The sequence below is a fragment of the Pseudopipra pipra genome, chromosome 3, assembly GCF_036250125.1.
Source record: "Pseudopipra pipra isolate bDixPip1 chromosome 3, bDixPip1.hap1, whole genome shotgun sequence".
Lineage (NCBI taxonomy): Eukaryota > Metazoa > Chordata > Aves > Passeriformes > Pipridae > Pseudopipra > Pseudopipra pipra.
The window spans coordinates 59,437,106-59,462,273 of record NC_087551.1 but is presented as its reverse complement, the minus strand read 5'-3'; the positions used below and the strand labels follow the sequence as shown (position 1 = coordinate 59,462,273).

The 25,168-nt window shown below is 36.4% G+C and overlaps 1 protein-coding gene across 1 annotated transcript in view; it reads left to right on the top strand.

The window, feature by feature from the left end:
• The window catches only part of EYA4 (EYA transcriptional coactivator and phosphatase 4), a 152,244-nt gene that overhangs the window by 92,773 nt on the left and 34,303 nt on the right, over positions 1-25,168 (top strand). The window contains 8 exon segments of the mRNA XM_064649448.1: positions 8,331-8,455; positions 9,590-9,673; positions 14,684-14,776; positions 20,621-20,687; positions 22,668-22,810; positions 22,948-23,091; positions 23,968-24,047; positions 24,420-24,603. Coding sequence (XP_064505518.1) covers positions 8,331-8,455; positions 9,590-9,673; positions 14,684-14,776; positions 20,621-20,687; positions 22,668-22,810; positions 22,948-23,091; positions 23,968-24,047; positions 24,420-24,603 — 920 coding nt within the window.

Sequence of the window (25,168 nt, the reverse complement as noted above, 5' to 3'; positions counted from 1 at the left end):
GTGACAGCCTGCTCTGAATCTGTGTTTTGTAATTGAAAAATCTCCTGAGCACAGGAAGGGTGAGCTGGAAGCTTGTGCTGAGGTAAATAACTTAGTATGTTCCCCTTCCCCTGAGTTGCCTTGATTTTTATTTATTTATTTTAATCCTTCTTGCCTTTGGACAAATCCACTGCATGTCCAAGAGGAGAATTCAGAAATGGCTCCTAGATATTATTCTGTGTTTTATCAAAAAATGTAGAAATCCAAATTAATTTTACCTTGTCTTTTAATTGTGTCGAGGAAATGACATTCATTCTGAATAAAAGTCAGAAAGCAGTGAAAAATTAATGTAATGTGGAACTGAACTGTACAACTGAACTGTACTAAAATAGACAGTTTTCAGTGGTTTTCTGGAAACCACATTAAATGACATTCTACTGAAATAAAATGTCTCAGTCAATCAGAAACCAGGGAAACCATGCAGTTACTGACTTCTAAGCAAATAATAGTTTTCAGCAATTATACAGCATGACAATGCAAACCGTCTAAATTCGTGTGTTTAGTCATCACCAGAGCAAACCTAAACTTTTCACCTTTTTTTTCCTCAGGCAGGAAAAGAAAATATCAGGGGTTTTTGGTTTTTTTTTCTGACCAAGGAACCCTTGAATTTGTAAGCAATTATTTTTCACAGTATTTAGTCATATTTTCTCACTAGACCCGCAAAGAACAAATCCGCATATCCCTTTCACTAAAACTATATCTGCTTATTACTACAGCAATAGCATTATACTAGATTACTAAAAGCTTTGGCCTTTGGCAGGTGCTCATGCAGTGAGAAAAGAGGGAAACATGGATTCAATAAAGACAAAAAATATCTGACTCCTAGTTGCTAGGAAGCACAGAGAAGCTCAAGGTGGCACAGGGTCATAGCCAGGAGGATGATAGCCAAAGCCTAACTGGGGAAATAGGAATCGGGGGTGGGGAAGAAGTTGCAGTGCTGTTAAAAGAAATGTCTTTTTTCTCTAGCTGTGAATGGTGTAAGGAGGCAAACTACAGTGCTGGCCTTTGTCACCGAACCTGCTTACCCACGTTCTCAGCTGAGCTCTCTGCATCAAGTGCATCCGAGGCACTGACACTGTCTGTCTGTCAGACAGCTCCTGTAAAGTAATACTGTCTGCATGAGGGTTTTTTTTCCTGGTATTAGAGCTTGAATAGCCAAGAGAAGGACAATAGGCAGGAAAGCAAAACTGAGATATAGTCACAACCAGTGCCACTTTATGCCTCAAAGAATTACCTAAGGAGTCCCATCCTCTGCAAGACAAGCAGTTTATTTGAAATCATAAAAGCTATTTGTAGGGATAGGTGCAATTGTGCAAGAATTTGTAACAGAAATCTAGAACTTGTTTTGCTTAGGAAAACTGCAAAATGCCTTTTCAAATGGGTTAGATGTTTTTTTTCCTTCCTTCTGCATTTCAGAGAAAGTTGCAGGGAAGAAACTGTGAGCAAGCTATTTTTCTCTGTGGTATGCGGAGAAAACATGTTTGCAGACATGTACAAGGCCTCCTTGGGCGCAGGGGGGGAGGGTCGGGGGTGGGGGAAAGAGACTGGGGACACAAGGAACCTGGAGAAGGCGGGGCATTTCCTTTTGCCCGTGAAGGTCCAGTGTGTGCTGCATCGTAAAAAAATGGTCCTTGGATCTGAAATAAAGCTTTTTTTTTAAATCCTTCCACTGCCTTGGCATTCTTGGGAAGAATACCTGCGTATGTTTACCTTATATTATTTAAAAAAAAATCAGGCATGTTTTTTTCCCTGAAATTATTGTTGCTTCATACTGCAGGGACCCTTCCCACACTCCAGTTATTGCAGTCTCTGGGTAGAAGTTATTTCCCTGTGAGCTTGAACTCATGCCCTGAGAAGCTGCGTGATGATATTTAAGCTTGTAATGAATAATCCACAAGGAATCTACTACAGTCCTTACTGTATACTTACAGTTCTGCAAAGCTGAACTTTATGATATTTTTATTTTTTTATTACCTATGTGGTATTCCTTAACATAGTAGAAAAACCCTAATGTTTTAATTCTTTGTTTCACTAAGGTTCCTTCTTTTTGATACCTTCTATCTGACATTGATTGTAGATTGACAAAAGTAATTTTTTTTTGAATATCAGTGTGGCATTATTTTGCTTCTTTCCATTACTTTTTTAATATGAGTGTTGACACTCTACTTACAAATACATGAGAAATAGAAATTACACAGCCATAATCCCCCTCCTATCCTCAAATGGTTGCAAAAATTTAACACTTGTTTTCTGTATTGTTAAAAAAAAAAAAGGTAATAAAATAAAACTCTGAGGAGCATTTGCTGGTTTTATCAATCTAACATGACATTTTTTACTTCTTCTTAGCACTGTATCAGGTTGCTTTCCAAGTTATAAAAGGAGGCCTCAAAGAGAGTGGGAAGGAGGTCTTGCTAGTGTCCAGCAGTATTATTTGTTTTTAACTGTGGCAAGCTCCCAGAATTCACATGCTGGAGGGGCATTTCTGCAATATTGTGCCTAGTATAGCAAAAGTTCTGCTATTTTGGCCATCTCTTAAGCTTGAGAAGATATACAGGAGGGGTTGATGAGCTGGGGAAAACAAGAGGGGCAGTTGTCTCGATGGAATAAATTTATCTCGTTGGTTTTGTTGTTTCTTCCTTACCTTTTACAGTGACAAAAAAATGGCAAAGATTGCCATACACAGTAAAAGGACCTGGAAAGGAAAATACTATCTATTAACCTGTATTTTGGAGTTGATGAAATAATTAGAAATGTTACTTAATTGAAGAGTGCTCCTAGGCTGTGTGCTGTATTGCACTATTTGTGGAAATCTTTTGTGGAACAATGTTGGGAAGTTTTTTGTTGTGTATTTATACACTTAGACACATTTGTGTGTATATTTATTAAAATTATTAAAAGTTTGAGTGTAGCTGTGTGTTAGTGTACATATATTTGTATGCATGTGTACATTCTCTGGAAACCTGTCCATCATCTAGGATCTGTCTCTCTCCACCTTCTTTCTTACGGCCCACTGTGTTCTGTGAAGAATGTTCAAGGGTTGGTGAAACTTATTTTTAATTGCATTACTTACAGTTCCTGTAGGTGCAAGTAAATATGAAAAATATCTCACGTAACTATGAATGTAATGTGTAAAATTTAGTTAAAAAAATCCCAAACAATCAAAACACTAAGAAAAAAACACCTTTATAATTATGATGTATCTATGTTATTGATTGTTTTAAACTTTATTGCGGATTTTATGTAGATTTTATTGAACTAATGACTTTTGTGTATGTGCATCCATTTTGATTTTTTTGTCAGCATGAAAGGCTCGTATGAGCTGGTTCAGACTGCATGTGAAAGAGAGGTAAGCTCGCTAGTCCTGTTCAGAAAGTGGCTGAAAGACCAGGCTAAAAAAATATATGTGGGAAATGGAAAAAAAATGACTCTGCTTGTCTTCAAAAAACAGTGTAGCTGGTCTGAGAGCTGAGCTGACAGCAGTAGGAAACAGTTTTAGCTGAGTTTGAACAGCTCTGTTACCCAACCTTCATATTGTGCAAAAAGTTAATTTTAAATAAAGGGAAATTCCCCATTTGTTTAATTTCAGAAGCTCCAAGGTAGCTGTCATCCTGATTGGACAAGGCTCCAGAAAGTGAGAAAGTTTGGGATATGTAAGAACTGCGGTTACGACAGGAAGGATATAAGAAGAGCAGGGGGGGAAACTAACAAAAAAACCCAGAACAAACAAAACCAAAGCAACCAAACAAAAGTAATAATACTGATACTACTAATAAAAACCATGTATTTTTTCCACAATGAAGTTTAGAAAGATCCTTCTAAAGAAAGTTGTGTAGTGAATTTCCTATCAAAGAATTTTAAAAAGAAAAATCCTGCAAAATCATTTTAAATTTTTTTTTGTAATTAATTTCTAAACTAAATGAAATTATTTCAATTTCAATAGCCTTTAATCAGTCCTTCTTTCAATATTCCTATAATTTGGATTTTGCAGTAAATTCCTCACGGAGAGGAATTAGTATTTTTAAAATGTTCTGGTTAGGCTGGGATTTGAAGTTTTCAAAATAGAATATTTATTCTTTTATAAATCTTTGATAAATTATTTCATGCTTTTAGTTTTGTTGGTAAAAAAGGTTGAACTGTAATTAAAGCAGATTATGTAACAGAAAGTTTTCATTTTATAACATGATCTCTTTCAAGAAGAAAATTATCTAAATATAATCTACTTGTAGAATTAGTGAATAATCAATAGAGTTACAAGCTGTGGAAGGACTCAGCTCACAGTCCACATTCATAATAGTTAAATTGGAAATGCAAATGGATAACAGAGTTATAACAACACAGATTTTCTGAAAATAGATTTTAACTCTACTGAAGAAAAGCAGTGCACAAGTGGATATGTGATTGTAATGAAGAGAAAAAGAAAAAAAGATGAATTTTAAAAACATAACCGTAGAAGTAAGGCTTGAGCTTTTTACTGTTGAAATAACACAAGTTAGAGCTATACAGAAATACAGAGATGGAGTTGTTAAATGGGGCAATTATATTTAGCTGTACTTAAACCTTCCTGTGCAAGGTTGGGTCATTGTGCTTGGCTGTGCACTTCGGTCGTCCAGGGTGTGGCACAAATTCTGTTCATCCACCCTTGTAAAAGTGGGACAGAAGAAGGTGGAATTTTTCTCTTTAGATGCTGTTCCTTAATCCACATATGAGCATAGGCTAACCTTTGAAAAGATGTAACTTCAAGCCTGGGAACAAAAATTGTTTTAATGGGGAAGGCCCAGGGCTTCCACACAGCCATATATTTGGTACAAACCTGCTTCAATGTGGTAGGGTTGTCCACAGGTTGGAGTTAAAGCCCACTGAGAACTAGGAGACTGTTTTTTGAAATGGGATGTTTTATAGACTTTTCCAGTAAGCCTCTGAAATGATCCACTAAGCATGTGCAAATAACAATTTTCAAAGACTTTAAGCATAGCCAAAGCAGAATAAAAGACAAATTCATCTTGCCAGGTTTTGAGTTTTTGCTCAGGAGCTGGCGATCATGCAAACCTTCTTCAAACAGTCAAGAGATAATTAAAACATCTTCTTACCAAGTAGTGTGTTTCCTTCCAAAATTTATCTTTTTATACAATTTAGCATTTTCCATAATTATTCTAAAAAGAGGTCTGACACAATGCAGGAGGGGGAAAGCTAAAGCACAAACAGTTATGTGCCTGGCAGAGAAGCAAAATATGTAAAATAATGTTGTACAGTGTAGTATTTTAAGCAGCTTTATCAATAGACTTTATTATGTCTGAATTGAAATACATTGCATTTACTGAAAAACATTCTTTAATAAATAGCTGCATAAACTTAAAAGTATTAATTGGTCTTTCAGAGATCTCCCTTTTAAACTTTTTTTTAGTGCATGAAAGCACATACTGAACCTGAACCTGCTTCTGATTAAGTCAGTGAAAGCAGTACTCTGATAAACATTTAGTTTGACAAAATGAATTCAAGATGTTGGAATTATTTCATCCATTTTACTAAGCATTTTTCCTGAATCCTCCATTCACTGAAAGGTAAGATTTTAGTAAGTCTGTTACATCTTCCTGAGAATTTTTTAGGCTAAAGGTAAACTAAATGCATCCAGAAAGGTGAATTGAATGACATGTGTTACACAGAAAGTAGTGTACTTCAATAAGTAAATCACATAGGGATATATTAAAGTAATCCCTGTACTTGCTCACACAGGATGGAGCACCTAGGATAAGTAGAATATACACATGGTTCTGTGAAACTTTTTATTGCTTTGGATATTCTTTTTATTCTTAATAGACTACCAATAAGTGCAAGATGGGTTTTACTCATACAGAGAAAATGTCTGTGAATGCGCTACTTCTAAAATAGTTTTAGTTAATTTAACTTGCCATGTCTGTGGGCTGGGATGACATTTGTTATAGAAAACAAATCAGGATGATAAGATTACTTTTCTGCACAGAAGGTTTCATACTGGCTTGGAACAAAAACTATTCCTTTTACAAAGTTTGATTGTTTATATTCTTTGCCAAGCAAATGAGAGTCACTGGACTTAGTCTTCTGATTAAGAAAGTCTGATTTGATTAAGAAAACCTGATTCATTTGAGTGTAAAAAGTGCTTAAGATGGATATTTCTTATATACACTAGCTGCATAAACCAGTAATTTTGCTTATCAAATACTGCTGAAGTATTTGCATCTGTGGTGATGATATATGCCTGTCTGAAAAGAAATTATTATAATTTTTTCATGCTGACCAAGAAAAAAAAATCAGATGTGAACTTTCTAAGCTGGAACTGCCCATTAGGTATCTGTGGGCTGATCATACTTCAACAGGAAATCATGGCATTTAAAACTGCTAAGTGAACACGTGGGGAGCATTACACTGTATATGCAATGAAACATGCATTGTTTATTTCATTTAGCATTCTACTGCTCCCTTAAATACATACAAGATGGAAACTCACAGAATTTTTTTAACCTTTAGCTGCTATCCTTGTACCGAAACTACTAAACAAAAATTGACAGACTTGTAAACAACTTGAGTTCATTTTATTTCATATAACACTGATCACATTTCCAGTAGACAATAAATATAATTCACTGCTGACAGATGTGTAGAACTGTGTATACAACTAGATGAAGAAATTGGGTTCAATGCAGTTCAAATCTCAGTTTATGCCTTGGCATTTCCTTGAATATGGCTGTAAAATTCTTACCTGCTGATGCATGGCCTCCAACAAGATCAGTTTTTCCCTGCTCATCCAGACTGCTGCTGGGAAGGCTATCCTGCCAGTGGCGTATCGGTGCATATCATGGTTGACATAGGCATTTACTTGAGTAAATGAGATTCTTTACTTCATGTGCCTTTGGGTAAGGCCTTTGTTCATTTTCCCAGTTGAGATGTAGTATTTCCTACATTTTCTTGAGCATATTCAGTACATGAAGGCTCTGAATCTATATCTTGGGTTAAATGAACGTGATGTGAGGGAGGCTGAAGCATCCAGGAGATCAGCAGAATTAGGAGCACAAAATGGGAGATAATTTCATTCTCTGGAGGGAAGAAATGTAGATTCAGATAGCACACTCATATTTGATGGAAAGGTAGTGGGGTTTTGTTTGGTTTTTTTCCCCCACAGAGGGGGATGTGTGGGAGCACAGAATATAGGTAATTTCGAAGTGAAACTTGGAATAAATACTGAAGATGCTGGGTGTTGCCTTAACAATTTGCCACTGATTGTCCTGGTCAGAATATGAATATACAAGAGCCATTGTTCTTACTGAACTATCCCAACTGTTCATCTCTTTCCTAGCCATCTCAGCCTTGTACACTGTAATTTAGCTTTTACAGCTCTGTAAGAAATCTTCCTGTTGGCCTTTGCAGTATACATATGGTAAATGGTTCTCCTGTTGCAGATGGGTCGGCAATTTTGCTTATATATAGCAAAAATGTTTCTTTGGGGGAAAAAAATCTGTCTAATTTATAAATGAAGCAAGGAATAAGTGAACATACACTGCAAATTGGATTGCAATTACTGGTTTGACAAGAAATGTTCCTTGTCTGCTTTGTCTGCAAAAGGCAAATCTGTTATCACTGCTTTAAAGCCATCTACAGGCCCCCAGTGTAACTGTGATGCTGGAATCCATTGCAGTCTAATCCACTTGAAATTTTGCAAGCTTCCTAGAAATTACTCAGAACAAAACAAGAATAAGTGATCTAATAAGAATATACATATTTCTAAGAGTGAAGAATCTTCCAGATGTACATGAAAGTTCTATTAATTCGCTTGTATGGCCTGTACCTGTGATTTAGTGTGGATGCAGTGACTGCTGGTGGTTGGAATACAGATAGCAGGAGGCAGAAGTTCCTATTTTGACTTTCTGCAATGACTGACTTTTCACCAAATTTCTCTATTTTCTTCTAAGAAGTACCTGTTACCTGAATTTGTCAATTCATCTCTCTGTCCATCCATATATATGCACTACCTCATGCACATCTTTTACAAGCTCTTTGAGCAGTTTCATAAGCCTATGTCACTTCATAATACCTAAAGGAAAAGAGAAAAATACTGGCATTGTTGCTATTCATATAAAATTATTAGCTACTTTCCTAGGTTTGGTAAAAAGCAAAGAAGATGTCGAAGGAACCGGAATTAATTTATTAATCTGACTGCATTGCAAACTCTCCATATAAAAAAAAGTTATTAAAGAAAAAGCAGATAATAGTAATACTCTAGTAATAATAGCCCATAATACTGTCATCTTCTTTTTTAACAGGTCTATGGAAATGCAGGATCTAGCCAGTCCTCATAATCTTGTTGGAAGTAGTGATGCACCAGGTAGTTCCAAACTGGATAAGTCTAGTCTTAGTAGCACATCAGTTACAACAAATGGAACAGGAGGTAAGTATAAGACACTGCTGGCACATACAAAGGTTTGGCTAGTTTTTAGTCATATGCATTTTTTAGCATAATTTCAAGAATGATATATACCCATTTATAAGTACCCAGCAAGAATTATGAAAAAATGGCAGTCATAAAAGTATAAATCTCTAATTCTGACCACTTCTTCAGTTTGCACCAATTGAAGTAAGAGGCAGAACTGAAACAAGTTGCAAAGGTGAAACAACGAAAGATTAGGAATGGTTGACTTGAACACAGTGTTAAAGGCTTGCTTATACCTGTTGGTAACTTGAAATAAATTACATTTTCTGTGTCATTTTTCATTGATGAATAATAATTTACTCTTACACCCTGAACTACATAGGTAGTTAGGTTAAATTAAAATCACCGTCAAAAGAAGTACATCAAAATTAGGCTTAGGTAATTTTTTTTCATGATGAATTCCATTTCTTGGGAGGTCATGGAAGTTTTTCATAAAGGGATTGTTACATTTTCCTCAGAAGTAGCTGGTTATTACTGCTGTAAGTGTTACTGTAGGGACAGCACTATGATGCAGCTACAACACAGATGTTCCAATGCTTTCAGATAATTGGTTATACCATAGTTGAATTGGAGCAGTGGGAGGCAGAGTACCACGTTCTGAGGTGCAGTCCATGAAAATGACACCATGGATGTCAAGCTACAGTTTCAGCCTTCTTTTTTAGAGTTTATAAATTGCTGTCTATTTTAACAATTTACACTAAGAATTTTTTTTTTTTAATTTGTTCTTTCTGACCACAATGTAGAGCATTTTATTCACTTATCCCAATTTTAAAAAAAGTCTGTCAGTGTGAGTAAAAAGTGTATGTGCTTGTGAGGGTAACGGAGCTCTGCAAAGAAGGGCTGAACCACATTTTTAAATAGAATCCTTATTCCAGCAAAAAAGAGAAGAGAAAACTTCAAACATACCATTAAAGAACTCTGATAACTAGATGTCTCTATATTATACATGCATAAATAAACCAGTTAAAATAATACCCATAAAAACAATACAGTGCAGTTAAAAGACTTAAGGCACTTAATTACCTTGAGGACTTCTCAGGGACACTGAACAGACATTGGGAGAATGAACTGTTATACCATTCCTGTTCTCAGGAGACAACATGACTGTGTTAAATACTGCAGACTGGTTGCTGAGTTGTAGTACTCCCTCCTCTGCAACAAGTATGAGAGACCCTGGTACAGTGCATGTGTGTGGTGGTGTGTCTCTGACTGCTGTGTGACATCTCTCTTGGTTTGCTCTGTTCTTTTGTTATGCAGTTTGAACATTCTCCTGGGGTTTTCTTCCCAGTCCTTTTTTTCCTACCCCTTCTAAGAGGCTTTTCCCACAGCCAGGAAACTGGTAGGAAGTTGCAATAAATAGTTATCTTACAATGCTTTGAAAGTAATTTGATGAGCAAGGAGAACTTAACCCACTTATAATTAGCTTAACTGTCTACATGCTCTGAGAGGCTGGGATTGTCTCGTGGTGTTCAACATTGCTGGGAATAGCCAGTAGTCAACATTAGTGGAAGTCAGACAATGGAATTTTCACAGAATGCCCCTTTTCTTTTCTTTTGTTTTTAAGTACAGCATTACATGATTATCTGAGCATTATTGGTTGACATTATTGTTACTATTCTACTACAATTCTAATTATTAATCAAAGCTTATGTCTAGTGTGCTACTACATGTAACTTGCAACTTTACAAATATTTGGCCAAATTTTCCAAGCTGTTGTTGTCATTTATGAGTTTACCAGCATGTATTAGTAATTGTCATGAGTTGTAATGATTAATAATAATTCTGTATGTGACACTGTTGCAGTACATACAGGATTAATCATATCTGTAAATGTGCATCACTGCGTTTCTCTACAAGTCGTTACAAAGTTGCTTAAGTTGTGCAGTTTTGGACTAAAGTTAGGAAGATCTCAAAACCTTTCCTTTTAAAAAAACCCTCTGAATTAGCTTGCCTTTTGTAAAACACATCCACAGAAAATTTACCGGAAAAAAAATTGACTTGAGTACAAAAGATCATTTGCACTAGAATAACTCATTCCATGTGAATGTTCCTGCTCAATTACAAGAAGTTAAGCTTAAGGAAGGATTGAGCTAATAACTTAGTCTGTCACCTCAGTTAACTGTTCAGCATGTTCAGATGAATGTGGAAAGTAATAATTTAAGTACTAATATTTTAATCAGACTTATATTGCTATCACAGCTATTGCACTTGCTTGTCCTGCTTCATGCATAGTAGTAGCACCTCTTGCCCCTAAAACTCTGCATTCATTTTCAGTTCTTATTATAGAGGGACTCTTTGGGGAAAAAAAAGAGGTCATCAAATTAATAGTCATTTTGGTCTACTAAGTCCTTTCTTCAAGTAAAGACTGTATATTATAGAAACTGTCGCCTATTGGGAGCTGTATTCTGAATTAGTCTTAGAATAATGAAATTTGGACAAGATTTCTGGAGGTCAGTTGGGCCAAACACTGCTCAGAGCAGGGCCAACTTTGCTGTTAGATCCTGTTGCTCAAGGGAGTGTCTAGTTGAGTGTTGAGTGTCTCCAAGGAGTAGGTGCCACAGCCTCTCTAGGCACCTGTCCCATGGCTTGATTATGCTCATGGCAAAGAATTTTCCTCTTACATCTAATTGGAGTTTTCCCTTAGTACAACTTGTGTCTGTTTCTACCTGTTGTTTCCCAGGGCACCTTTTGAGATGAGTGTGCCTTTGTCATCTTTGAACCTTCCTAATAGCTGCAGGCAGCAATTAGCTCTCACCTCAGCCCCCTCTTCCTAGGACAGAAAAAACTCATCTTCTTCTATCTCCTTGTACATCATATGCCCCTGCACCTGATGATGGTGTTAGCTCTACCCTATTAGCACATCATGGTTTTAGCTCAGCTGGCAACTAAGCCCCACAGAGCCACTTGCTCTATCCCAGCCAAAACTAGGACACATGCAGTCTTCACTGTTAGCAGCACTGAAATGTATTTCCAGTTAGAGACTGCTTTTCATTTTATTTTTACAGTTTCAATATGCAAAAAAAAAAAAACAAAAACAAAAACAGAAAAACAAAAAAACCCAAACTAAAACTAATCAACACTTTAAAAATAGAATATTAAATGTATACTCTTTAAAGTATTCATCCAAAATGCTGGTTAAAACTCGTAGTGTCTGCATTATGTCTAGGACAGTTACCATAGTAGTATCAGAACCATGCTTTATCTCATGTGGGAAACTGAGGGATGATTCTGTGTTTTTCATTGGTGTCAGCTTTTATTTTGATTTCAGCTTTAAATGTTCCTGGTTTTTTGAACTGATGTTAGAATTATTTTTTTTCTAAGTTAGCTTTGTGCTTTTTTCTTTCTTAGTTTAATGACATACAACATAAAGAAAAATAGGTAGTAGTTAAAATCTCTAGCTACACTGAGGAAGCACCTTGACGAATTCCTTACTGTCATAAAATCTGAATGCAACAAAGTAGAACTGTTTAAAATCAAGTGCATATAAAAATACTTTCTACATGTATTTTTCAACAAAACACAGTGCCAATATAATGTTTTTCCTCAAGTTAAGTGCAGGAGAGAGTTTTTTGGTTTTGATTCTTTGCTGCTTGACAGGGACAGAAAATAGATGGTGCCTCTTGGTACTGATGGAAGTGCACTGCAGCTGGCATAAACCAGAACTAGACACAATTCTAAAGTAAACATTTAAATTCATTACTGAAGTTTTTGTTAAATATAACAGTTAAACATGTACTGTCTTTCTAGATGCAGTACTCAACATAGGTTTGTAGCTTGGTATGGGCAATAGTGCCCATCTTGAATAGAAAGAGATAAAGGTACTAAAAAGTACTTTTTTTCATGTGGGTGCGTGTCCACACTTTGTAGAAGTACGTGGAGGCATCTGTACGTAGTAATCAGAAAATAAATTTAATTACTTTTCATGCTTCAGGCAACCATACATGTTCCATATGACTGAGAGGTTCAATGGAGGAAATCATTTTGTGACAAATGACACTTAAGCTTTTTCTTGATTTGTGTTTAATTGATCTGACAAAAATAAAATCACATCTTTCTCATATAAATATAGAAATGGGAATGATTGATTACTCTTATGAATGACTTCGTTCATTTTGGGTAATTTTGTCACAGCTTTTTTTTTTTTTTTAATGAGAAAATAATAGCTAGCAGAATGAGAACGAGTGCACAACAGCTTGAAAAAATGTGGCTATAATTCTTCCCTGATGATGCCATATTGAGTTAATATCCTCCTGCTTGCAGGAGACTATATGAGTGTGGTAGTTTTACTAAAGAGAAACAGTAATGAAAAGAAGTTTACTTTCAAGAGACAAACATTCAAATATTTTTTAAAGATACAACTTAAGCAAGAAGATGTTACTTAGTTTGATTGGCACTAGGGCACCGGCAATGCGGCAGGGCACTCTCCCTGTCTCAGGGACAAATATATCCCGGTTCATCTGCTTGATCTAAACAGGTGTAGGTCAGTTGTACAGTTGTAGACGTCAGTAGCATCCCATATGACTTACTGAAGTAAGGTCCATTAAGCAGTGTGACTGGAAATGGGATGTGATTTTGTAGGAGAGGTAACTCATGCGGGGCTCATCACAGCAGGCTCTGCAGTTCCCGATGAACAGCATGTCGTGCTCACAGACACAAGCAAGAATAGCAGAATGGATCTGCGGGTTCTGGACCTTCTCCCCATGAGAAAACAAAATCCTTTATTTAGCTCATCCACTACCTTTTCCTCTACAGACTGTTAGAGGGATGGTGAACTTGAGGGCAGCTCAGGCTGTTCTTGGACCGAATCAACCTCTGGAAGCACCCATATGCCTCAACTAAACATGAAGGGAGATTAGCAGGCACCTTTTATATGCCTAAGTTAGGTGACTTGAATCTGAGCCATAGTTTTTAAATATATTGCCAGCTCAGAACATGAAATTCTCGCCTTTCCCATACCGCTGCCAGTGAAGTCAAACACGGATGCAGTGATGTTGACAGATGAGAGCTTTGGTCAGCTTAGCTGATGCCCCTCAGAGGCATCAGGTAACCAGCTGGCAGAAAACACCTTTCCTTGGCATGTGTTAGACCTGCTGAGGGGGCTCTGCCAGCCCAGCTGTCACAGCAAAGGCTTCTTCACAAATCCCAGGCTGTGTACTTGGAATTTCAATACCTGGCATACAACTGTGGCAGTAGCCTGTGCAGGTCCTCATTGTAACTTCTCTCTGTGCCCCTGGGCACCTACCAGTCCTGTGATATCTGTAAGCATGTTGCTGATATATATGTGATGAATGTTCATGCCCAACCCTAATTGACCTTCACAAAGAAATTATGATAATATGTCGAGGGTTTCCATATTTGTCGGTCAGACAGCTATTAAAAGCTGCAGTGTATTCTGTACTGCTGTTTCTTACCACATCAATTAGATGTGGTGGTTCCCAAACTCCATTACAAAAGTCCATGCCAAATGTTCTGTCCAGGTAACATATTAACTATAAAATCTGTATTGCCTCTGTGGTGCTTTCAGTTATAACTTGGATGTTAAGACTGCATGATGATCTGTAAAAAGTAACTTGAGTTTAGAGTGGACCCAAATGTTTGGTAACCTCTGACTTAGAAGCTGACTTGTGGCTGCCTTTTGTGTCCTACTTTAGTTCCTTGGCTTTTTTTTCTTTCAAATTTCTCTCTTCCTTTATGGAAAATTGCTTGCTGGTAACCTAGCTCAAAAAGGCCCCCACAGACTCTGTAAACGGGGAAGGGGAAAGGCAACATGCTGGCACTGTGAAAGTAATTTGCTTCTATATGAGCATGAAACCATATTATAATTGTTTTACTTGTCAGGCAAAACTATTTTTGTTATGTGCTACATCCCTTGACAGCTAATGTTTCCTTCCTCTCTGCTACTCTTAGGGAATTGTTAGAATCAATTAAATGTAGGTTGAAATCTCCCCAGAAGATATTCCAATTGCTAAAACCAATAGCTAGACAAATAGACAGATAAAAAGCTATGTAGATGCATGTCCATTCCAGACAGAGCTAGTGTAGATTGTCTCAATTCGGTGATAGAGAAAAGGCTAAAGCTGTTGCACGCATGCTTGTTCTATCTGGACTACCACTAGTGCGACTGGCATGAGGACTCCAGTACAAATTTAGAAGTAAAATCTCATGTCTACTTATTCTTCTATGTAGTGTCTCTTCTTGCAGTCAAAACAGAACCCATGAACAACAGTGAAACAACAACAACAACTGGAGATGGATCGCTTGACACTTTTACTGGGTCAGGTAAAGCCATAATAAGATCACGTTTTGTTAGATGCACATTATTGTAGCATTTGATAACATTCATTATTGAACTGCATGGAAGCAATTTTTAAAAAGCTACAATAAAGTAACATTTTAAGACCTAATAATAATAAAAATAATAATAACTTTTTCATTTTTGTAAGTGCAACTCTGCAATTTACATGATGTGGGATCTTAAAGAAGCTTTCATGATTCCTAAGACGATTGTTGTATGCAAAAATCTTTTAGCAATACTGTTATTATAGTACTGTAGAGTTTTTTCTCAGGGTTAGTCGTGTATGATCTTGGGAGGAAAAATGGATTGTATTTGTAACAGCCATGCTAATTTGTAAAATTTAAAATCTTAAGGGTTATATCTCATTGCTAATTGTTTTACTCCTGTGAGCAGTGTGTTAGTACAAATGCTGACCAGATTACCATAAATTACTTTCTTTCCATTACAGTGAGCTACTTTCTTTCCATGAAAATAAAGTTTATATTATTTTACTTTAAATAATCATGTTTCAATTACTTCTTAAAAAAATCAAACAAACAGCAGTTTTTAAGTATATCCCTATAAATTAGTAAAATGTGATGAACTATGGAAAAGTACAGATAGTCTGCCTTCTAATCATTAAGTTGAATCCTGCTAATAATAATATTAACAAGGAGAGGAGGGAGAGTAAATTTTACATCTGAAAATACCGGTTCAGTAATGCTCGACTGAAATGTCCATGAAGCCAGGAATTGCCACTCACATTGATGCTACTATTACTTTGGTAGACTTAGGTAGTCAAACCATATATAAAATATTTTGGAAATCACAGTGTTTCTGTGTAATTAAATTTGTTTTAAAATGAGTGTATGTTTCTGGAATTGCAGGCATCAGTTATACTCCAAAGTTGATTATTCAAAAAAATATTTATAACAAATATAATGCCTGAAGAAAAGGTCATTAGTGAGATTTAAAGCAAGTGTATACTATTTCTGATTAGAAAAAATGAAAACATTGTCTCCATTATAATGAGACTGAAAGGAACCACATCAACCACAACAAAGTCTAAGTTCCATAAAATATCAAATAATCTTGACTAAAATTTAGCTTTTCTTTTTCACTCTTTTGTTACTCAATGCTAGGATTTTATTAGTAATGATTACAGATTATAAAATCTCCAACCACATATATGATTTTGTCATTGTCAGTGAAATTTTATCAGCTTCTGCCATGTATGTAAGGCAGCTGAGTTGTATTCCATGTGTAAAACATGGCTAAGGCAACATTGGGGTACTAAAATTGCAGCCTCCAGTTCGAGTTTAGATAGTTAAGTAACAGCCTGATTTTCCCAGGTGTCACTCACCCATCAGCTTCCACTGACTTCAAAGAAGTGCTGAGATCTCTACACTTTGGATGTTTGGAAAGTTGGTGCCTCCAAAAAAAAAAAAAAAAAAGACAGGAATTTGAGCCTTGCACAGTCCTTTTTTGCCTGTTAGCCACCTGCATACTCAAAAGAAATATGAACCTGATTCTCAATTTAGTCCACAAGCTCAAGCATTAAATGAGTACAGTCATTCACAGTGGGAAATCGATAGTCTGCCTGTCTGGGTGACGTGCAGTCTTCATCATCAGAGCGAGGCGCAGATCTGCCTTGACAATGCACCGAGCCTTTCATAAAGATTGAATGCTTTACTTTCACACTTGCCTTTTATTGGTACTTGCAAATTGGACAATTTCATTGACTCTAGGTTTGTGGGAGAAGTGCTAAAGAACAATAAAAACTCAACAAAACCAGTATTTCTCTTGATTTTTTAACCTAACTGGTTATTTGAGAAGTTTAATGGGTTGCCAAAGACAGTAAATACTGACTAGTAGGCAGATGTCATTTCAGATGAGCCAACTGCTACTGAAAAAAATGCATAACAAAGCCCAACACTGAACAGTTTGTTTTTTCCTTACAATCAGGTACATACGTGTGTTATTCCCAGCTATGACAAAGCGATAATGCTGGTGCTTTCCTGCAGCTCTCAGAGGACCTGTGCGCTCATTTCGTGAGGATGCACAGACACATAGGCCGCTGTTATCTACTCTGTCTTGTACAAGCATTGGTCAGAAGCACTCAAGTGTTCTTCGTTGAGTAGGGAAGGATTTAGGTGTATTCTTAAATATTTTATGACATCAGACATGGATGAAAAGAGAACTCCTGTAGCTGAGACTCTGCCATGCAGAAATCCTCTCTTTCAAATGCTCTACCCATTAAAATTGATTTTCATGCTCCAAGGGCAGTCAAAACACGTGACTTGTCCTGGAACTGACCAGAAGGCTGAACAAGCCCTGTGGGGTGTAAAGTAGTCAGCTCTGTCCCTAATGACCAGCTGTAACACAGAAAGTGTTGGTCAAACAGAGTGTGAGAGGTATAGGGTGGGAGAGACAGATTAGACTCCACAGAAAACTGTGATTCTGTTGATTGAAAAGTCAGAAAGATAAAGTGTGTAGGTCTCTTGAAGTTAGAGTGACAGTTGCCCTAGTGGCCTTGGCCAGGCCATTGGGACTGGGCACGCTCCTGCTCAGGGCTACAGTTCAGGTGTTGCAGCTCAAGATCAGGGCTGCAATTCCCCTGTCCTGCAGAGCTGCCCCTGGGAGAATCCATGCCAACCCTCTTAGCATGGGTTAGCCAGGTGAGGAGTCGCACTGTGCATCCCCCTTCCTCTTCCTTTTTCTTCAAAGAAGAACAGTTAGTAATTAATATCAGTGTACTCGGTTTGAAGCTTTGTGGTTCTTCAGCAGACTCCCACCGGGGTAGCATTCACAGGATATGGGGAGGTGCACAACCTTGAACTGAGATTTTCATACACTGTGAATTTGTTGCAGCTGCTGTACTGTGAGTGCATGCATTCTTGTGTATATATTGCTTACAATAGTGGATTTAATTTAAGAACTGTTATTTTAATGGAATGGAGAGAAAGATACTTGTTGAACTCATTATCCTTTTTACTTAGGATTTATTACACAAAAAAAAAAAAGGATATAGAAAACAGTTCCTGAAGGCTATAAAGGTGAAGTTAGGAAATGTCTGTTTAACTGCTGTTTAACCTACATTTGGTTGACTTGTGCATAGAGATTTTGATGTTACTTAAGTGAGGTCCTTTTAATCTAACTTTTTTACATGGAATTTTCCAGATGTGTAATGAAAAAATACAAAACTCCAACCTGTGTTAATATACTGAACCCAAGACATGTTATTAAAACAGTTAATGGTCATTTAAATCTCCCACAGTCACCTTGGCCAGCTGATCTGAGAGAGTAACTGGTAAGGGCTGGCTGTCAGCCTTCTTGTCCCCTCTGTGAAACAATGCTACTGGGGAGTGGAATATGCCCTCAGTGCCGTAGGGGAACTGGAGAGATCAAGGGTCTTATACCTGCCCTGAAGAACATTCCTCTGATAAATTCAAATAGTAAAAGCTTAGGAATAATTGACTTTTTCAGAGAGGAAACAATTTTGGTGGGTTTTTGTTGTTTTAATATAAGTAACACAAAACAGCATCTAGCCCTATTCATTTAAATATCTATTTACAGTGGCACAGTTACAAAACCCACAGCAACCAGCCTCCACCATCTCCTCCATTTCCACCAGTCCTCAGAAGTAGGGTTAGGAGGTAGTCAAAGTCATTTAAGTTTGATAACCCTTAGAGTTACCAGTTTGATCTATGAGATACAGATGAAGTCCACAGACTCTGCTCAGTCATAATGTTCTCTTATGGTAGGCCTTACACCCTGTGTTTCTCAAACACCTTATAGTTTAAAATGTAGTACACAAATTGCTGGGACAAACTACAGAGAAAGAGTGAAAAAAACAGATTTTTTTAATCTTGCCTCTTTTTCTTCCTTACAACTGTCAGTATCATTGGGAAAATTGGAAAAAAGAAATAAAAGGAAATTTAAAACCAGACATATTCCAAAAGTATTTTATTTTCTTCTCTGAATTTTTAAAATAAGACATATGCAGAAAGAAAAAAAAAAGCAGGTGGGACAGGTTTTTTTTAAAAAACATTAGGTTTTGATAGCTCAAGTGATCTAGATTAATAGTAATTAATTTCTTTTGTAGTTTACACAGGGTGTGCTTTAACCAAACTGATTATTCAAGTGAACTCTTATACAGCAAATGATCAGACAAAAAGTGGAGCAGTATGGGCAAAAGTGATCCAATAAGCCAATAATGGATCACAAAAGTTCCTTGCCCTGAGAATCACCAAGGTCACTCTATTAGCTATTGCTTGTCTTTAGAAAGGTCACAGAGATACAAAAGGGAAGAGTAATTGCTCTTTGAGCCTTAAATAACTACGAGCATCCTTTAGAGTTCTATGGACTAATTATGTTGATAGATACAGCTATAGGTTTGTCTAACTCTGGGAATAGCTGCCTGCACATGTAGCGGATTACTCTGTGAGTTGAGCTTAAACTATGGAAAGGCATTCTCAAAAAAAAAAAAAGAACCACACAAAATGAAATTTAGCAGATTTCCCTCATGGGCAAACCGTCAATACCTTTTCAAACAGCAACTCTTTTGTGAAATCTGATGGCACATGCTTTAAAAGTTATTATCCAGTTCTTCTTCACTTTCAAGCCATACTCAACTGCACATTTTAAAAAGAAGTTAATTGTTTTTCTTCTACTGTATTTTCCTTTTAAGTCCCATACATTCTAAATGCATTTAAACTAGCTTTAAAAATATCAAGCTCTGCATATGTTCACAGCAATAGATCTGAAAGACGTTAATTAGGCCTGGATGTAGAAATATATCATGTTTCATAAAATAGTTAGGAACCTAAACCTATTTGTCACTTATATAATTCTGAATGTTCATTTCTACTACCATTACGAATAACTCAGGAAGAGGGTACACTTTGAAGTACAACTATGATTGATTAGACTAAAGAAATTCCAGTGCTTCGTTGCGTACTACTTTAATCTTTTGAAAAGTGAATGAACAGCAGATGGCCTAATAAAGACACTCTGTATGTTTGCCCAGTATGGATTTGCTCTGAAGGGATTGGTTCAACACTTTAGAGTACGTATATTTGGAATACATCTGTCTTAGTCAAGACAGATGGCTAAGGGAAAGAGAAACTTCCAAACACTTGGAATTAATCCAGTGTGAGCATCGCTTCTGAATCAAATTTTAATTGGTTATGACTATTGTTCTGTTAGCTTTCTTGGAAGAACGCAGCTGTGAATAGTATAGACATACACAATTTGGATGGCTACTGAACAAGACTGTTTATCCATACTTCACAGTAAAAATATTGTTGTTAGCGAATGTATTCTAATCTACCTGTCTATAAAGAATGATATTTGCTTTCTTGTGATCAGCCCAGTGTCTTCCTAAGCTGACTAAAATTAGCAACAACCATATAAAACATGCTTTTCTATCCAGTATTAAAATTGAACTTGTTAATGTGAGCCTTTAAAGGTATGTGTATGTTATCTCAATACCATATGTTAAATCACAAGCTTCTTTTTAACTATCCCTTTTAATGCAGCTTGCAAATTTGAACGATCTACGGTGTGTGGATCACAGATGATGTATGAAATACATGCCTCTGCAGTATACTCAGAAATGTGTCAGTCAAGCTGAAAAAGCACAACACCTCCATGCTAACTAGAGGGTTCTGCACAGCAATGAATGATTTAGAGTTTTTTTATTTTTTTATTAAGATGTTGCAGTTCAAGGGACATCTGCTTCCTTGAAAAGCTGTGTATTTCAATAAGCTTCTCTGTTAATGCTGCTGTTTGGATGTATCGGTCTCGTGGTGTTTCTAACTGCTGTACTCTTGTTTTCTGTTTTGCAGTAATAACAAGTAGTGGCTACAGTCCAAGATCGGCGCACCAGTACTCTCCGCAAATATATCCGTCCAAGTTAGTGTCTGCACCTCTTCTAGTCTTTTATAGGGAATTGACCTTGGCTGTAGGCAGTTCTGTGGTTTGTTGCAAACAAGTGTTCATCAGCAGAAGAAACAGAGAAAGAGGAAAATTCTTAAGCCACAGTACTGGCTCCCTCTCCAACTTTTTTTTCCTCATGTGTCTGCAGAGTAAGATCCTGCTTTGCGCAGTATTGCTGCACAAGAAGGAAAAAATCAGACACAATAGAAGGAAAAAATCAGACTATTACGTTATTGGACATCAGCATATTAACAGTACTAGCAATATATACAGAAATATTTTGAAGAAGTCAGTTTATATGTAGAAATCACAATTGCATGTGCGAGTTGCATTCTGGGGGTAGCCCTGTCCCTGACCCTCCCAGGGCCATCGTTGCCAAACATTTCCAAACATTCTACCATCATGAACCAGCCTTTCCTCATCCCTCTCCATTATCACAACATTTAAAAATCAAATAAATTAAAGAAATTGGATTAGCTTTTAATCTCATTATTTTTAAGCCATCAGGTGATAGGAATAGAAAATTTATTTCTTTCTTTTTTTGTTGTTTTTGGTTGGTTGGTTGGTTGGGGGAGGGGTTGTGTTTTTTGTTTTTGTTGAGGAAAACAGGGTTTTGGACAATCACATGAATCCAGGAGTGCAAATATTAGGAAAAAACACAGAAGATTTCACAGAAGATGAAACTACTGCAGCTGGCAGTCTGTTAGTTTGCTTGTCCTATGATCAGTGCTGTGCACAAGGGTGCTTGATTCCAGTATGCCATCTATTTGTTTCCATGTATTTGATACAGGACACAGCTACCTGTGTGACTTTGATACAGAGAAAACATTGACATTGTAGCTGATTAGGCTTTTTGAAGTTTTGGGGGTTTTTTTCCCGAATTTGTATTGGTATGATGGTAGCCAATATTTATTAATACTGAAAGTAGGTGCCTGAACAAAGAGCCCTCGTTCCACTTAAAACAGGTTTTGGCAAACTATATTAGATATTCTTGGCCATATACATTACAAGATTTAATAGAATTTTTTAATCTACTGTTACAATTTTTTGGCATATAAATTAATGAGCAATCCTTTTCTGATAGTAAAAGCTGCCAACTGTACTGAACTAATTAGAAAGAAAAAAAATTTTAAAAATTAGAATCTGAAATTTAGTCATGGCTTTTAATGGCCAGGTTTCAGTTAGCATAATTCTACAGAGTGTGTTTATTCAACTCTTGGTCCATAAAGTCTTATTTGACTTACAAAACAATCCAAGAAAAATGTTTCTCTGTATATTTTTGCAACTCTAGAGGGCAAAAATTTTAAACTTGGTTTTATTCAATCTCTCTATAAAACCCTAGTATTCATAAATAAAGACCATTTATGTTTCCATTCTGTTTCCCTAGCCTATATTTTCCAAACATTTAAAGCCCATCTGGTTACCAAAGTATTGCTGTCAATATTTTCTGTGCCCCTCTTAATATGTATGATCCATCTCTCATTGAAGCTAGAGGCTAGATGTCTGTTGAAGCAGAACCTACAAAGATGACATAATGTACTAGCTTCAGCATTCACCTCTGTATTTTCTTTATTCTTCTAGTCCAAATTTCCCTCCACTGGATTAAAAAAGCGTGGGGGCTTTTCTAATTTAAACGTTCTGATCTTGGCTGAGAGGGGTCAAATCCATATAAAGCTGTGCAGCAGTGTCAAGGCCCACTTCGAAGTAGACACAGTAGCTTAAGAATTAAATTGTAGTGATGGGATGGCACAAAATACTCACTGTGCCTTGGGGAATGTGAGACAGAGTGTTTTTCAGCTTATTTCAGTGGGGGATGGAACAAATCCCAGAAGAGGAGCAGTTGGCAGAATAATGAACTGCCTTTGGACGTCTTTAAACCTTTTGCTTTACTTTATTGCTTGAATCAACATACAAAGTATTTGTTGCCACAGTAATGCTATTTTTCCTGATATTTAGGCCCTATCCACACATTCTTTCTACACCAGCAGCTCAAACAATGTCTGCCTATGCCGGACAAACCCAGTATTCAGGAATGCAGCAACCAGCGGTCTATACAGCCTACTCACAGACAGGACAGCCCTACAGCTTACCCACTTACGGTATTTGGCCTCTTATTACTTCACTTTATGTAGAATAAAAAGTATTGCCAACTTGAGTGTTTTTGCTTTCTGTTTTATTTTTCCCGACTGTAAGAAAATATTTTAAAGAATCAGTTGAAAATTAATTTCTTATACAGATTTGGGTGTAATGTTGCCAGGCATCAAGACAGAAAGTGGGCTCTCACAGACCCAATCACCACTGCAGAGCGGGTGCCTCAGTTACAGCCCGGGGTTTTCGACCCCACAGCCAGGCCAAACACCCTACTCTTATCAGATGCCAGGTGAGTAGCCAACTCCAAAATTTAAAGCTAAGTATTTCTTTCCATTACTAATATGCATATGTGTGTTCATTTTGATAAGTTAGTTTGGATCTGGTCATGCAATACAGTCCCTGTTTGCACCTTTTTTGGTTTTTTTTTGTGGAGTAAAAAAATTACATGGCAGGACTGGAAGCATTTGTTATATTTATTAACATAAGTCACTTTGCCTTATTTCCATGTTTCTGAGTACGACATAATTTGATACTTGGGTTAACATAATTTTTTAGAATTTCTCCTTAATTCATATTTATTCTTTCATTTACTATTCATTTAGTTATTTACTTATTACCCTTTGATCACTGACAACATGTTTTATTTGGATAATTTTTAGGCTTCTTGTACAACGGTTAATCTTTTGAATATTACAAATTACAATATGAATATCACAAATTACAATATGAATATCTGATTTATGTTGAAAACAAGGACATGTCTCATTACAGATTGATTAAAAACACATCAATCATTAAATAGTCTTTGAAAAGATTTTGTTTTGTGAATGTAACACCAAAGTGTTAGAAATTAAAACAAAAGAGAAAAAAGTATTTTAGGAGAGATGAGACACCGCAATAAATTGAAAAATGCTTTCTAGATCAGTGAGATGGCTTACTGCTAATATCTTCCTTTCATGGTGTGAAGAGAAATGTATGCTTGTATGTATGGAAGTAGCATTTCATTTCTGTTAAAGTTTCATTACAATATTTTATTATTTTACCAGTAAATAAAAGCTGTTTTTTTCTTCTGATTCTTTTACATTTTAACATGGAGTATTCTATTTAGATTTTTATTTTGATTCACAAGCAAATTCTCACAATTAATTGAATTTTATAATCTTAGGTTCTAGTTTTACACCGTCGTCCACTATTTACTCAAACAATTCTGTTTCGAATTCCACAAACTTCAGTAGTTCACAACAGGTATGAATTTTTATTTGCCAATTATGAGAGGACTTATATCACTCCAGTTATAGCATGTTACTTAAACTTAGGTCTGTTATGTTGAATGACATTCACTGTGGCTCAATGCTGTTTTCTGTGGAAAGTGATCAAAATCTCATTGGAAACCTGGTTACATCTTGTGGCATTTAAATATTTCATCAATCTCACTGTAGTTTTTTAGCAAATATCCTTAAATTAAAAAACATTAAATATTCTTAAATTAAAAAAAGTGCTAACCAAGCCTTCAGAATGCTTGAAAAAGTCATGTGATTGTACATTTAGAAATAATTAATGGAAAAAATCATTCATTACTGTACTTAATTAAGTGCTCTGCTGCATTTGCTGTTTTAGGATTATCCATCATACACAGCTTTTGGCCAAAATCAATATGCACAGTATTACTCAGCATCAACATATGGTACATATATGACCTCAAACAACACGGCTGATGGCACTTCATCATCATCATCAACCTACCAGTTACAGGACTCTCTCCCTGGCTTGACTAGTCAACCAGGTACAGATCTACATTCAGGTGAAAACAATTTTTCTATTTTATTGTCTACTTGTATAAAGACGGGATTTCCACATCCACCTTGCATTCATTGAATGCCTTGTTTGAATATCGACATTTTAAGTCATGCCTTTCAGAAAACTTCACAATGTAAACCAGCCAAAATAAGTTTTTTACTGTATAGTTAGGAAACCTGTCATGTTTGCTAGTTAAATGAAGTGTTTTCAGGCTGAGATGGTTGTCACTATTACTGACAGCGGGACATTCCTGTTTCTACCTACACATTCTGAAGTATGGCTGTAAAGAATTTAACACAAGATACCATTGTTCATTTAACTATACCCCAGCCATGCTAGCAAGAGCATGGCTGGGCTTTATTCAAATGTGTACAAGCCATCTATGCTTGTTAATTCACTAATTTAGGTAACAAAGAATAGAGAAACAGCTTAATAGCACAAGTCTCTTTAAAAAAAAATCATATTGAACTAGTCTAATTTACAAAAAGAGCATTCTCAGAAGACACGAGGAGGCTCCCTTTTCCTGCCCAGCCCTGCCCTCTTGTGCACAGCCACTACATCACAGCCGC